A 15,449-nucleotide genomic window follows, 5' to 3' on the forward strand; every position below is an offset into this window, starting at 1 on the left:
CTTTTCTGCAATAAAGCCAGAACCCAACAACCAAGTGGTGCTAGACACAAACTTTCTTACAGCAGCTCTGAGCCTGGGCTCGCATGCCCCACCATCGTATTCCCTCTCTCTGTGAAATGCTTGGTGCTGAACTTGGGAGTCTGAAGATTTGTTCAAGAATTTTGCCAGCCTCCTCTTCTGCCCCATCCCAGACAATCCAGTTTGATTTTTTTTTTCTGTTTTGAGGTAAAAAGCAAGAAACTTAACATTCACATGCATATTTCCTAAGCCAGAAACGAAGTGTTTGCACCTTAGAAGGAAAAAGGCCTGCAGCATGGAGCTGTGCTACTGGAAAATGTTTTTGTTTGTGGAATCGTTATCTGCTTGATAATGGAACCAGAAAAATTTACAAACTTAGGACCAAATCTAAGGAAGAGCGCAGCAAGGATAAAATTAAAATATGCTCTATTTTTCTGATAAGGAAAACTTCATAGATTAGGACCTTAAGAAGGAAGTGAAAATGACGGGTGAAGTGACAAACAACATGCGCATACACGTATTTACCTTAACTGCTCACCAAAGCTCTGTCTGAACAGAGCAGAGCACACCCTGGGTCTACAAAAAAGATATAAAATACAATGGATAGGAAAGGAGCCTGTGCCAGTGCTCTCTGCAGAGTTTCATTGAGCCTGCTTCACGTGTATTCCTCTCTGTTCCTTTCTGTGCTGCTGTCGCAACCCTGCAACCAGCTCCATGCAATGGATTTGTGTTCCTGCAGCCACGGAGCCTCCCTCTGCAACTGGCCTTCCTCCCTCGAAGACTCACACATCTGCCTCAAAGAGCTGTTGTCCTTCTCAGTCTAATTACTGCTTTCCATGCCCAGATCCAGGAATAACCAACAGCTCTTAGTAAATATTTTGGACACCATATTTCATCACAGAGAGAACTTTCAAGTTTGCTCCTGGCACTTTAAAACTCCTCATATTTATGTTTTGTATCATTCCACCCTCAAGTTCTGTATAAAAAAACTCATTACTTCCCTTGCATTTTTACACTTTTCGTTACGTATGTTATGAATAAACCAAACGCAAACAACAAAATGTTTTTCCAAAGCGCTGAGAACACCATCCTTGTTGTTCCTCTCGTAATGGCTATTGATATTATTGAACCACTTTTTAATGTGAATACAATTTAATCATATGCTTATTGACATGCTTTCATTTTTTTCTAATGTACTGTGCTTTCCCACATTTTTAGGTTTCAGGGCTAGATTCAGATCCCCATAAATTTATCGACTGGCACCTCTTTCCTGATGAGCTGAATGGGATTATGAGAAGAACTCATAATGCTGTGTAGTACGGTAACAGCGACCAGAATTCAGGATCCTGTAATGAAAATACCATGTTAGATTAATTCTTGTAGCTGTTGCTATTATACTCCTTAATCAGTGGCAACAAATTTATTTTTCTTTCATTTACTTTGAGAGTGAAATTAAAGATGTGATTTTTTTCTTTTTTTACCTTCGTGACTTGTAATTACTTCTAAGTATACTCTAACTTATGCCTCCCCCTTTTTTTTATATATATATATATGAATGAATCATTTAATGAAATAAATGCAGTAAATTAAATCTCAATTTCCATCACTTCCTGAAATTCTTATTATCTACCACTGAAATTTATAAAAGAGAACTTTGAGTATGCTCATGCCCTACAGGGATGGGGGGAAGAAAAGTAATTTGTAACATACCTTTCAGCTATAGCACTGCAAAGACTTTCCATATCATTTGGGTCTCAAATGAGGAAATCGTTTAAGCATTTACTTAACTGTAAGTACTCAAAAGTTCCATAGCTTATAGTTAATAACACGGGAAAATCCTATGTTGGACTGGGGCCTCCCAGAAACACCCAGCACAGCAGATCACATAATATAATCTTCTTAAGTAATTTGCCAGGCTCAGAACTCACTGGACGCCTTCCCCTCACCGCTGTGCGAAGGGTATTGCAGCATTTCCCACCGTCGGGAGTTCCACTAATTTCCAGTCTTCGGTGTAGTTCAGGTAATCCTGGTAGAATTATTCCTGCTTTTAAAAGCTCCCGGTTATTACTCTTTTGTAGTCTCTGTAGTGAGAACCATTCTCAGTTTTCCACAATGAAGTCCCATTTCCCAAAACCAAAGACTGACTTTTTTTTTCTTCCATTAAATAATTATTTTGATAGCATATAGCACGCTACCCTACACACAACTGGCCTTTTTCTCCTTCCAAAGCAATTTTCTTAATTGAGTGAGTGAGGTCTGGTTGGAAGGAGAGCTTACACACACTCTTTCCCTTCGTGTGCTTCCCTCTCCACGTAGGATGCTGGCGTAGAGCTGAGCCTGCAGCATCCCACAGGAGCACAAACTGCAGGACAAGGCTACCCGTGGCCACAGCAGTTCTACCCAGTAGTTCTACCTGCAGTCCTGTGATCTGTGGCAAGAAGAAAGAGTTTACTAATAAATACTGGTGGTGTTACTGACCTCAGGTAGCCCAGCTCCTGCAGGAACGGTGCCTGGCCAACGGAGGAGCTCTAATACTAAAGCTGTGGTACACACGCAGTAAAGCTCCTAAGAATTTACCTGATCAGCTCACAGATAATACAAATATGTTACAGAAATCTTACTGATATTGACCCTGATATGCAAACACTGCTTTTCCCACAGACGTCAGAAAAATGGCCATTTGCTTACATGCACTGTCTAAAGTTTGAAGAAAGTCATTCCAATTCATGAATGTGCAAAATCTTTTCCACCATCAGAACAGAAACTGCTTGTATTTTCACAAGGTCTTTTTTTTTTTTTTTTTTTTTTAAAGGAAAGAAGGAAAGAAGGAAAGAAAAAGCTTCTCCTCCTCATTGCCTGCATTTTCCATTGCATTTTAATATGTGCAATGAAGACTATGCATAAAATACCGATCTTCTTCCTGAAGAAGCAGGGATGGGAGAGTACATATTTTCATACATATGCAAGCCTGCAAGCAAACACAGAAAATACATACAGCAGACAAGCAGTTTAACAGGATTTAATCAAAACTGAAATTAAGACCAAACCCCTCATCACACTTCCCTTGCTGGGAAGGATCACACTGGCAGCTTTTCTGAGAAGCAGAAGCATAAACCCCCTCAAAATGTAAAGTCATAACATGTGGTTTGGTTTTTTGTTTTGTTTTGTTTTTCCCCTTGATGTACCACAGGCCACGAAGCTATTGGGAAACTAACTGTGTTGCAGGGATCCAGATGAGTTGTGCTGCTGAATCTCATGGCACTCAAGGAAGAGCATGCACTGAAAAAGTGGTTTCATTCAAAGAACTGGTTTTAAGGAGAATTTGAACAAAACTACTCATTTCTAATAAACATTTAATTTGCTCAACGTAAAGAAGAATAAATTGAAAGAATGAAGATCTTTACCTGATCTCCCTCTCGTGATTAGGAAGCTGTAGCGTACACAATGCCAGAGGTAAAACTTGTTGCTTATTCCTAAACATTTAACCGACTTGATGAACACAGATTTATCACTGAGAGTTTTACCTTGCCTAAAAGGAGAGAGTCCAACAAATAATTGCTCCCACATCAATATTAGGAAGGTCCAAACGAGAAGGACTTACCTACTTGGATGTAATGTCCTTGCCCAGCCCCTGCTGCTTTTCCCCACAGGAGGCTGACTGCAAGGTGGCCTCACGTTTAGCTACTGACTAATTAATGTGGCCTCAAACAATTCCTGCAGGGCAATTGCATGCTGAGTACACGTTAATCGTTTTGGTACCGACTTCTGTTTGGATTCCACTTCTGTCAATAACAGCTCAAGCATTTTGAGAAATTGCTTAAATGACTTGCAAACCAAAGAGTCTTTAATATCTTTATTCATCATTATAACTGGAGAAGTTTGTAACTCTGTTGAACCTGGGGCCTCAATAAAATAAATAATACTTATCCATTCCAGTTACCTAAAACATTATTTTTTTTAAAATTTAAATTACAAAGTTTTAATTCCCTGAAACACATCCAGAATTCACACAATTGCAGATGAGATTCAGTTCCAAGGGACAGTATGACGTTTCTCCCATTAAATAATACTTTCATTGCTCGTAATCTTTTGCACGATCAAGTTGGAGAGATATTCTTAAACTTGTGCAAAAAAATCTCCCGTTGACATCTAATAAGACTGGAGACTGGTAAAAGTCAGCCTGAACCAGTCAAAAGCTAGCTGTGATTTCTCCTGGTAATTTGTTTTCTTTGCTATGTTTGCAAGAAAACCTGAAGAGCAGAAGATCACTGCTGCTTTAATACAAATGTAATCTTTGTTGTTGGGTAGGAAAATACACAAGTCTGGACAAACCCAACACTGAAAATCACTGTTGTCGTGGTTCATAGCCATGACATTTTGGTAACCACACAATGAAGAGCCAAAGAGGAAAACGAACTGTGGAAGTTAGCACAAGAGGTTACAGCAGATAGCCACGGCGTGAGGTGCAGTAAAGCTTAGGACAGTAAATGTCACTGTAGCTTCTTTGGGGGAATAAACATCAGCAGATGACTACTTCCTAGGATCTATCTGTTACACAAAACCATTCAATAAACCTGTCTGAAGGCTGTTTCAATGCTTTCAATGTGTTGCCTGTGATCGATGACCTGTACTACGTTTAATAGCTGAGTTTGAGCGGAGAACGGTTAGAAAAGGGAAACGGTGCTGTGTCAGCTTCCTTTCTGAGCAAGCACGACCACTGCAAATACTCAGGAACATTATTTTCCTGCCCAACTTGCACAGCTTTTGCGTATGTAACATTACAGCTTTCACTTTGCGTTCCAAGAAGAGTTATTTTTCTTTAATTCAACTAACACAAAAGAGGAATAAGAATGAACAAAATCTGTTCAGTTAAAACTTGAGGCCAAGATTTTTTTGGAAGTTACTTTGCAGTTCTGTTCATGGTTCCATTAAGTTTACAAATTTTATTCATTTGAAACAAAAGCAGTAATATGCAGCTCGCACGTACAAAAAGGGTGCGAGTGGGCAAGTCTGGGCTTTCTCTCACTCTTCCCTTCCCACACGAGACAGAATCCAGGGTCTCTGCATAAAGAAAAGTTACTTCAGGATAAACGAACAATTCCAACAAAGAATGACAGTGAGCAAAGCACACAATAAAACAGAGAGCATCTGCCCGAGAAGCCCACGAACACACTCCTCCTACCAAGGCTCAGCAGATTGTCAGGCAACCATTTGTCAGCCTTGTGTCTCCCTTACTGCTCGCCAGACAAGAAGTAATTGGTTACTCTTCTATAACTTTATGCATGCAAGCCAAATAAAGAAACATTATATATATATATATACGTATATATGTATATTATCTATGTAGTAGTATCTTAGTATCTTCATCAATCACCCATTTGGGAACATAGCATCATGTGCTTACCCACAGGGCCACCCTTAATCTGACAAAATTTAACAATACATAATTACATAAATACATAATTACACAAAACCTTTCCTCTGATACTCTCAGCCTGCCTGCCCAGAGCTCTGTTAATTTTTGTATTAAGTAACAACTGAAACATCAATTTTACAGGTTTGAGCAACAGGCAGAGCCATTAAATAAACTGGTCAGCATCACAGCATGCATTAGAAATTTGGTGATGAAAAGCAGAAGTGTGTTGCCAGTACGGATGGGGAATGAGGAAAAACTAGCAGCACAGCATATTAAAAAATTACATTATTGCACAAAACAAGAATTTTTTTGAGGACCGTCAAGGGTCCCTAAAATAAGTCAGAGCTTACACAGCAGCAAGGCTGCATGGGTGTATTTCCAAAGAATGGAGACATTTATCCTCTGACATCAAATATATTTGCATATGTAATATCATCAATATAACCAATACAACCAGTTTTCTATTAGAAAAATAAGGTAAAAAACTTCAGCTTCAGCTAATAAAACCTCACATTGACAGCAGAGCTAGTGTTTCCAGGCCCACGCAAACACCAGAGGGAAATTAAAGCCAGCAGCCTTCTCCGTGGTTAGTTGAACTGCAGCGACACGACTGAACTAAACACACCAGGAGCTTTGGTACCTCGCCAGCACCGCTGACTGCTGGAGCACACAGAGCTCTGCACAGCTCGGAGCGGCACAGCCAAAAATGCACCCTTGCCTTGCCCCAACAGCATCAGGTATTCCCCCAGTCTCGTTGCTGGGGTTTTTGCACCAGGCTTATGTTGTGAAGGGCAGAGAGCCTCGCTTTTCTGTCACAGGGGTAATATCTGCCATCCTTTCAGGACACTGTGATGCTGGGAGAGTGTCAAGGAGAACGGTCTTCACCCCTTTAGGATTCGTAGGTCAATACTAAACACTTTTGTTTGCCACTTCAAAGCTCACTGGAAGCCAGGACCCTGTATGTAGCAGAGGCAGTGTGTCAGCAGCTGGGCACTCATTTATCAAGCAGCTGCTGAGCTACACAGTTGATTTATATACCCGGTAGATTGATGGGGTTATCACAAATAAATTAACTCAAAGGAGACAGGCAGGGATTAGCTGATGAGGTTCTTCTGGTAAAGAAAACTTAAAGGAGATAATTATAAACAACTATCTAAATTTTGGAAAACCGTATGTAAAATGAGAACACCATGAAAAATAGATCAGAATTGCAAATTTGTGTAGAAACTAGTGGTGAGAAAACTGGATTACCACCTTTCTAGGTGTTAATCTGCAGAATATGAGAACTGACCCAAACTGTTACTCTGCTCACCTGGGCATCCTCTCTTCTGGGAAATAATCTTCCTTCTGTAGGGGCTCATTTCCCACCACGGGCAGCAGAGAACAGGCTGGGGAATAACACGCTAGCTGCATGTCTCAGGTAATCGGGTAGATTTAACTCAAGGAACACAGCTTTCTTTGGGGTCCTGGTCCCAGGACTTGATGACCATTTCCCTGGGGGAACGCAGAATGAGAACTGGAAATAAGAGCAGAAAATTCCCTGCCAGTATTTCGCCTTCAATTTCAGGTTTTCTGGCATGTGTGTAAACAAAACTGCCAGCCAGAATTTGGCCCCATATGTGTGACCTCTAAAACATGGCACTGCTTTCATTTGTAATAAAATACATCTGCTGTCCTTCACCAATCTGGAAAAGCACACCTTTTAAGTGATTTTCCTATGTAATTTGAGTTCACTGACTCATTTTTCCTGCTAGTGAAAACAGGCACAGCTCCAGTGCAGCTGATGGAGTTTTCCTCAATTAAATCCAGAATGCGATTTGATATCTTTCAAACATAAAAAATTGAAAAAAAATCAAAGCATGTCACAAATTGAAACATATCAATGAAAATAAAATGGAACTAAATATGGTACCTAAGTGAATAAATCTGTATTTGTCTCATTCTTCTAGAAATTACCAGATTTTGCTCCTAAATGTGTTCTGCAGGAACACCACAGATACCTTTATTCATACAATGAGAGGTGAATTTTAAGAAGTTATTTAAATTTCTAAATCCAAGTAGCAAAAACTACATAGAGAATACTTTTCCATGGCCACAACTGCATAACGTCAATAATAAAATATAGTCCCTGGTACTACACATTAACAATGTGCATTTATCTACAACTTTACTTGTAATGCTAAAATGCGTTATTACACTAACAAAAATTAGCTGAAAATGCAATTTCCCTTTCCCTCCTCTAAACTGTGCGTTTAAGTCTTAAAAAACAAGCCATCTTATATTTTTCTATTAGGAAAACAAAACCCCAAAGCATATATGTTATAAAGTCACGTATGCTACACATAACCTTGATTCCTCTGCATCCACAGTGGGGCCAGTTTCAGCGTAGCTGCTGCCATGAATTATAACAGGCTCCTCGCCCCCATCAGGTTATAATTAAGACTATAACTATAGTAAAGGCTACAGATAACAAGCTTTTCTCTTAACATTGCTTGTTGTATTGTGTTTTTGTTTCATTCAAACATTTACATTATAGATAAAATTGAAAAACAACTCAATAAAGGGTTCTGAAAACAGTCCTGAAAAGGTACGGGACTGACACAGCTTCACGGCAACCTTGGATTCTGCCAAATACAGAATATTCACTTCCATTTCTCTTCTAGCTCTTTGTGATGATGGGAGGAGCGGGTCCATCGCAGCGTCTCCCACTGAAGCAGTCCCAGCACTCAGCAGCTCCTGCTGCGTGCATTAACCTCGGCGATCAATCTGCAACCAACTTTAAGATCTGGGGTTATGATTCTGGGGCTGGCAGGAGAGAAGTACACATTTCCTCTAACTTGTCTCTCTAAGGCTGGGATGAAGGACAGAAGAAAAAAAAAAAAAAAAAAAAAAAAAAGCATAATCTGGACCTTGGCTTTAAACTCTTGACTTCCAAATTTCCTGAGTAAAAACCTTGTGCAATTAACTTCTTTCAAGACGTTGGTTTGAACTATAAATATGTCCCAGGGGAAATAAAAGGCTAGGCCAAGGCAGCACAAATGCCACAGAGCACTATTTTTTCTACAGTTAATTGCAAACCCTTTGGTTACTGATGCCCTTCTGAATATTTTTCCTCTCACCTTCAGATAACTTATTCCCTGCACCTCTCCTGAGGAACAAGTTAGGGTGCTGCCCGTGCTGGACTCCTTCAGAATTTAATGAAGACATTTGGCCTCTTCCAAAGGACTTGACTTGATCCTGAGTGCTGAGAAGGTGATTAATGAGACACACAGAATTAGTGCGGTGCACAATAATGCAGAGCATCCTTTCCTATCATCGTGCAAGAAAACACGAACTAGTTTCAGTATTACTTATACTTCTTGCATTGCCTAAGGTCAATGAGAATTTTCAGTCGGGCAAGGAAAGGTAACACACATCTTCTCACATACAAATCTGATTGTATTTAATTATTTGCCACACTCTGTAGGAATTGTCTTTACCTGTCACTTTCATTAGGAGAGCAAGGATCTGATCTTGGTCACCCAGAGCACTTTTCCCACAGGAGCAAATCGTTCTCAATCTTGCCAGTTAGCCAACTACAGCAATCTCTCTGTTCCTTTACACCTGTGAAAATATTCACCCCGCCACAACACTGCTGTGGAAGAGTCTACCTCATATTGAAAACTGCCTGAAAAAGTGACATAAAAGACTAAAAATAAAATAAAATAAAATAGGCATTCAAGATGAGAAACAAGGAGCAGGAAGGGGATTTTCAAATGAAACAAATGTCCAGCTTTGAAGGCAGTTCAAGAGAAGCAAAACATCAATTTTCCTGTAATTCCAGAGTTGAAATACCTTAAAACCACAGGGATTCATGCCACTCAGATCCCGGGCGGGCTTGATGCTTAGTCTTATTCAGACACTGATTGAGCAGCCGTGACTGCTGACAGTCATGTGTTTCGTTTTGCAGCTTTGAGGTCTGGTCTTAAATTTGAATGCACAAACCTTATTAAATCCACGTGTTTCCACCTGAATGTGTATTAGATATTACACCCATAAATTCACCAAGGCATACACTTCGGTTAAGTTCCACCAATCCTAAAACAGACTGAAAGGCATCAGAAAGGGTTAAAATCTCGAGACACATGAAAGTTTTGCAGTTCCCTTTCCATAACACAGCCTGCTATATTTAGCAGGCTGTTTGACATCATATACAATGACTGCACAGAGTGGCATTTGCATCTTCCTCCTACAAAAGAAGCCCCGTGCCACGAAAGTGCAGTCTTTATTTAGGTAGTGCTTACTAAGAATCCAGTACATTTTTATTTTTTTTCCCTGCAAATGTCCTTCTTTGTATAGGCCAAAACAGGTACAATTTTAACTCTAAGCCCCGTCATGCAGTTTCTATTACAGTAAATGCAAGCACTTGAGCTAAATTAGTTGAATTAAGAGCTTCAAGGTGAATCCCTTGTGAATTCAAATCTTCTCAATGTTCTGAGACGTTCTTTCAAGCCTACCGATACTTTTGTTATAAATTCCAGCGCTCTATGATGATTTTAAAGAAGCCCAACAACCGCAGATGCTGGATTAAAAACAACTTTGATGTCTTCAAAGGACTGATCAGATGTCAAGGGCCTTGATTTACAAGCATAAATATGTTTGCATTTGATGTATTATTACCTAGAGATCATAGATCCTTTGCATTCTCTCAGAGGGTTGACAAAGATTTAAAAAATGCATACTATGCATCAGAGTTTAAGGAGTGTGCCTCAAAGACAGAGGAGGTTTTGGTTTACATCCACGGTTTGATAGCAAGCTTCACTGAGAAGCTCTGCTTTATAACTCATCCCATAGCTGTCCACTGAGTGGCATCAGGATCTGGGTAAAGTGACTTAACTAGCACGCCAGCATGCATTTTCGAAGCTTACAATTGTATAAATGTAGTTTGTTGGTGTATTTTGGAATTGGATTTCAGGATTGCAAACGCAGATGTGCAAAATCATACTTAGTCATTGTGCACGTAAAGAGGTTCCCTTATTAAAAGAAAATTTCCGCAGACAAGTTAATAGCCTAATTCATTTATCATTTTATAACGGCGACACAGTGATTAATTTCCAGTTGAAATACTTAGTGACAAGAAGTAATAAAAAAGGAAGAAAATAGGCTTGAAAGTTAAGCAGTGAAATTTCTGTATCAAAATCTGCATTTAAATTTCCAAATGAAGATGAAGAAAGCTTGCACTATCATTTCAGGAATGCTGCAAGAGTCTTAGGTTGCTGAGGCTGCAGGAGCTTCATTTTCAAGGAAATAAAGCCAGAGTCTGCTCACTGAAAATGCAAATTGAACATATAACACAGTGGTGGAAAGCTAAGTGGATTTCATCATAGAGGTAAGGCTATATTTAAAAGGAAAACATTTTAATAGAAAATATTTTTACATTCGTGACCAACTATTTCACTTAGATTTTCATTGTAACATACTCTACCTACACAGTATAAACATATACATGCAATAAAAATGTGTCTGGATTGCTGTTTCACATTGATACACTTCCTGTGCTTGATACTATAATCAAAAGAACCCAGAGTCCTCGATGTCTCCGTCTGCCAATGAGGTTTTTCAAACCAAAGAAATATTTTCTTAGCCACTGTGATCAAGCTTTGCAGAAGCAAAATTTGAGCTTGAATGTCCAAAATTTAGGTTTCAACTATATAGCCTAATTCAAAGTTCAACAAAGACCATTTGATTTACTGGGTGGGTGCATCCATCTCTTAGATCAAAGTTTTACCAGCAAATCTGCCTTGATTGATTATTCTTGCAGGAGTAAATCCAATGAAACATGAGTACAATTGCTCATACAGCCAGAGTCTTAGAAGAGGGACATATACCTTTTAAAAATAGGGTCGCAGCATTTTAGAGATGAATTCATTTCAAATTCTGCATTGGAAAAAAGAAAACTGACCTTTACTTCCTATGTTAACGAGTACCGTAGACAAAGTATGATTTAATCATTAAAATGTTTATTTGAAAAAGTCTGTGGTGTCTAAATGTTTTCCTTTCCCAATTTAATCCTCAGAGTGAAATATTCATATCTGAACTGTATTCACCTCTTCAGCTGAGCAGTTCAGTCATGATGTAAACTGCATCCTGCAGCTCTTTTTCACAAATGCTGGGTTTGAAATTTGTAAGTTTGGAGTACTGAACTCCGAGCTGCTTCTGTTGGTAGTATTGTGCAAACTAAACAAAGCTATAGACTGTAAGAGCACTTCTCTGGCTTTCGATGCTTCTATATTCTGCTCCTGGGATATCTGAAAGCTGATCTGATTCAGGTTGTTCCTTATCAAACTGCAGGTGAGGAGGTTTCTTACAGAGCCACACCTGGTCAAGTTTTCTTCAAAAAACAGTTTGTAGAACTCTGCCACTTTCGTTTCCATGTAGTTGTTGAGCATGGAGTTTGAAAGAGGCTCCTCGCAGAGCATTATGCTCCTTTCTCCAGCATCGTCTCCAGGCAGGGACTGACTGCCTGACTTGTCAGGATGCTCACACAGTGGAGACTCGCCAAGAGGAATGTCTATGGACAGTATAACAGGGCCATCAGGAAGTTCATCACACACGTGGTCCAAAACACAACCTGAATCACATGTATGGTCCCCCACGCGGTTTCCCCCAATGTGTAAGTCAGGATAGTTTTGATAAATGCTGTTGCATGACCAGGATCTATACAAATCCATCTGTTCGTTATATTGCTCTCTTCTGGGGATGTGTAAAGCTGGTGATACAGTTCCTTTAACAAGTGTTTTCTGATCTCTTGCAGGAAACCCTAGTATGGGTCTCTGCTGAGGATCTCTCTTGTGTTCCATGTCGCTTTTAGCAGAGATCCTATCCTGCGTCTCACATCCATCAGCAAGTCCTGTAATTTTGGGGTTGTCTACAAGTTTCTCTCTCCAGTTTCCCTCTTCATCCTGTTTTGCTGCATGAGACTTGTGAGGCTTATCTTGATGACAGCTTTCTTTATACACGAGACTAGTTAAGATGCCTTCTGCCAGCATGATGACAAGTGTGAGCAGCAGTCTAATCACCAGAGTTCCATTGAGTTCTGTGAGGGAAAGAAAGACGAGCAGAAGACCTCAAGTGTGTGTGGAAAAAGAGGTATAACAATTAAAAAAAAAAAAAAAAAAAGAACAGTGCATATTTCATAGAGACAGTCTGTGATTTTGCTTTTTCTTCAGAATATTTGTTTTTAGCAAAAAGCAAACTGTGTGCTTTTATACGAATTTAATCTCTATACCCAGGTCAACAAAATCATTCTGAAGATATGAAGGGGGCATTGACAGGATTCTTCATCTCTAATATCACATTTCCATACCTAGGTGTCTCTTCTGCTTTGTGGCTAGTTGAGGTGGTTCATACTCGTGAGCTGCTACTCTGTGAGGATTTAAAAAAAAAAAAAAAAAAGTGATTTCACTTGATTTCCGTTTAGAGCTCAGACTGACCTAAATTCACTGAGGGAAAGATCATAACTACTGTTGTGGAAGAATGAGAAAGATGAACACAAGAAAATCCCTCCGTGCTTCATATATCTTTTTAATTTCTGCATATTTCAAGCACCTTCACACGTCTCTGGCACTCTCGTGTTTTGAAATAGTGAAGGCAGGCAAGGGATGAGGCAGTTTTACTGAAGAGCACATACTAAAACTCCTGAAGAACAAGACTTTCTGGCACGTCCTTTCCTACGCTTTCAAGAAATACACCAAACCCTCTATTTATATCATGGGCAATTAAAGCTCACTACTTCTCACAGAGCTGCCAATTTACACCAGTAGTGGTGCCACACAAGTCACCAGATAGCTCTCCACACAAATGAAACCTCTGCAAATTTAACATGATATTTGATACATAACCAGAAAGATCCCCTGCAACTCTACTCCTTTGCTATCAGCAGCCAAACCATACTCAAACTTATTTGTTCTGCACTGGAACTTGATAGGTGAAGTCTTTTTTTGTTTGTTTGTTTTTAATCCCAGTACTCCTTCCAGAGAGCTATTCTAAAACTCCATTTCCTTGATAGATGGAAGTTTTCTACTCCCTCTGTAAATGTATGCATTGCCACAGTACAAGCATTTGCTTTTTCCTTTTTCAGGGCTGTTTTTTAGCTTCAATTGCACTGCTCCTTCCCAGAAGTTGAATGTAACACTGGAATTTTGAAATGCCTGCAAGTCAGACCAAAGTAGGCAAGAAAGGCAGCACACCCTGCCTTCTCCTGGTTACATTAGCATAACTGTTTACTTTATCTACCGAATCATTTACATATGCAAAAAGCAGGGCAATATTTTCTTCAGCACTTCTGGGACTTAGGAAACTAAGTGCTGTTTTCAAAAGAAATAAGGGTACTTTGCAGTCTAAATCTCACTGAATGTCAATGGTATTTGGAATACTGCATGCCTCGTTTACTTCTGAAAAACAGGATGCAGGTACCCAGATCCTTACATGCCTGAAAATTTTGCTATATTGCTTTGAAAATGCTCACAGTGCTAATATAAAAGCTAAAATATGGTAATTGCAGCAGAATCGCATTCTCTTTTAAATAAAGTAAATGGTGCCACCATTCTGGCACAAAAAGGGAGTGGGGTATAAAAAAATAAAAGGACAAAAGCCGGACTTACCAATTCTAGTAGGGTAAGAAAGGTAGATAATGACATAGCCCCAAAGCCTCCTACTTCGGCTGCTGTAAGAGAACAGACTCTCACATACTCTTCCTTCACTGCTGACTGTGTGGGCAATAACTGAAGCACACATGATTCAGTTCCCCATTTTGTTGTCCTTTTAAAACAGAAGTGATCCCACTGGAAAAAGTGTGCAGTTTTTGAGTACGGAGTGACATCAAATCTAGCGGAGGATGTTAAAAAATGAATTGCGATGTTTGTGACCGTGGTGCAATGCTGATGAGCTGGTAACTGCCAAAACACATCGTTTAAAAACAACCAAGATTATTAAACGATCAGGGTGTCTGTGCTTCCTCAGGCTGCTCAAAAATTGAAACTGGATTCCAAGAAACAATTCCATCTATGCAAGTTTAGTTATTTAGACAAAAGCTCTTAAATAGGTACTGCTAGTGTAGGGATAGGAGTGAGACCCAAATGTAAAATAAAACTAGAGTGTAAAGATAACATTATAGCAACATGTTAACTGCAACCCATCATTCAACAAGTTTTGGCAGTAAAATAAGGATGTGCCTTAGAAATGAATGAATGAAAGGTTTGTAGTAACTATAAACCTCTATGTCAAATGAAGTCTCTTTCAAATTATTCCTCTTCCCTTTTTCACCTCCATTTCAGCAGTCTTTTGTTTTTATGGGAGCAGAATGCAAACTATTTTTATTCCCAGTGAATTTATATATTTTATTATATAAAAGTGGTTTCATATTTAAAGGCTGTTTTAAATGACTTTTTTTTTTTTTTTTTAATCATCTTACACGACTAGTTTTTGCATGGTAAACCTGGCTGTGACTTCCACAGGGCATTCCTGCCCCCAGCCTTGGAGGGGATCAGGCCTCACAGGAAACTGGCTGCTTCCAATTCCGCGTGGTTTAAACCTCGCCTCCTTCACCGAGCTTGTAATTAGTGCCAGCTGCAGTCACGTTTTTTTGTGAAGCAGCTTCAACAAAACAGCAAAGTAATGGAAAGATGGAGAGAAAGAAATCAAGTTAGGCAAGTTAGGGGTAAGTTGTTAAAAACAAGTCACCTTTTGTCTCAGTTCTACTGATGCAGATGCATCGATATCCAAAAAAAAAATGAGTATCTTTATTGCTAAGATCTTATTAGGAAAAAAAAAAATAAAAAAAAGAAGGAAAATAAAGAAAAAAAGAAAAAGAAGAAGGAAAAACTTGTATTTACAGACATGAAGTCAGCAGGAGACAGAATAACATTTATTTCAGAAGCTGAATACAGGTTGCAGTTGGAAGAAACAGCAGCAAGACAAGTGTCTGAATCCTGAGGTTAAACTTAAATTAAAATGTATAAAGGACAAAGAAATTTAA

At 39.2% G+C, this 15,449-nt stretch overlaps 1 protein-coding gene and 2 long non-coding RNA genes across 5 annotated transcripts; 1 reads left to right on the plus strand and 2 right to left on the minus strand.

Annotated features, from left to right (window-relative positions):
• Positions 1-7,771: 7,771 nt before the first annotated feature.
• LOC101799159 (uncharacterized) lies at positions 7,772-9,874 on the minus strand. 3 transcript variants are annotated; one of them, XR_011811776.1, is made up of 3 exons: positions 8,914-9,874; positions 8,554-8,678; positions 7,772-8,285 (listed from the first exon to the last, which is right to left on the minus strand). It is a non-coding gene; the product is annotated as an uncharacterized lncRNA (long non-coding RNA). The 3 variants fall into 3 exon arrangements; XR_011811775.1 differs by lacking the exon at positions 8,914-9,874 and adding an exon at positions 8,785-8,905; XR_011811777.1 differs by lacking the exon at positions 8,914-9,874 and adding an exon at positions 8,791-8,881.
• Positions 9,875-10,475: 601 nt separating this feature from the next.
• Positions 10,476-14,458, minus strand: LOC110351193 (TLR adapter interacting with SLC15A4 on the lysosome). The gene is made up of 2 exons (XM_021266828.4): positions 14,077-14,458; positions 10,476-12,509 (listed from the first exon to the last, which is right to left on the minus strand). Exons 1-2 carry the CDS (start codon positions 14,207-14,209, stop codon positions 11,542-11,544), a joined length of 1,101 nt encoding a protein of 366 aa, XP_021122503.3. The 5' UTR covers positions 14,210-14,458; the 3' UTR covers positions 10,476-11,541.
• LOC119717933 (uncharacterized) lies at positions 11,951-13,289 on the plus strand. Its single transcript, XR_005268321.2, has 2 exons — positions 11,951-12,086; positions 12,228-13,289. It is a non-coding gene; the product is annotated as an uncharacterized lncRNA (long non-coding RNA).
• Positions 14,459-15,449: the final 991 nt, after the last annotated feature.

The sequence above is a fragment of the Anas platyrhynchos genome, chromosome 10 (assembly GCF_047663525.1).
Source record: "Anas platyrhynchos isolate ZD024472 breed Pekin duck chromosome 10, IASCAAS_PekinDuck_T2T, whole genome shotgun sequence".
In the NCBI taxonomy this organism is placed as follows: Eukaryota; Metazoa; Chordata; class Aves; order Anseriformes; family Anatidae; genus Anas; species Anas platyrhynchos.

What these genes read in the sequence shown, in the direction of transcription:
- LOC110351193 (XM_021266828.4), bottom strand. Translation starts at nt 14,209, where the DNA reads ATGTGTGCTTCAGTTATTGCCCACACAGTCAGCAGTGAAGGAAGAGTA. An exon ending in TTCTTACCCTACTAGAATTG is followed by an intron (nt 12,510 to 14,076) that starts GTAAGTCCGGCT and finishes TTTCCCTCACAG; the next exon opens with AACTCAATGGAACTCTGGTG.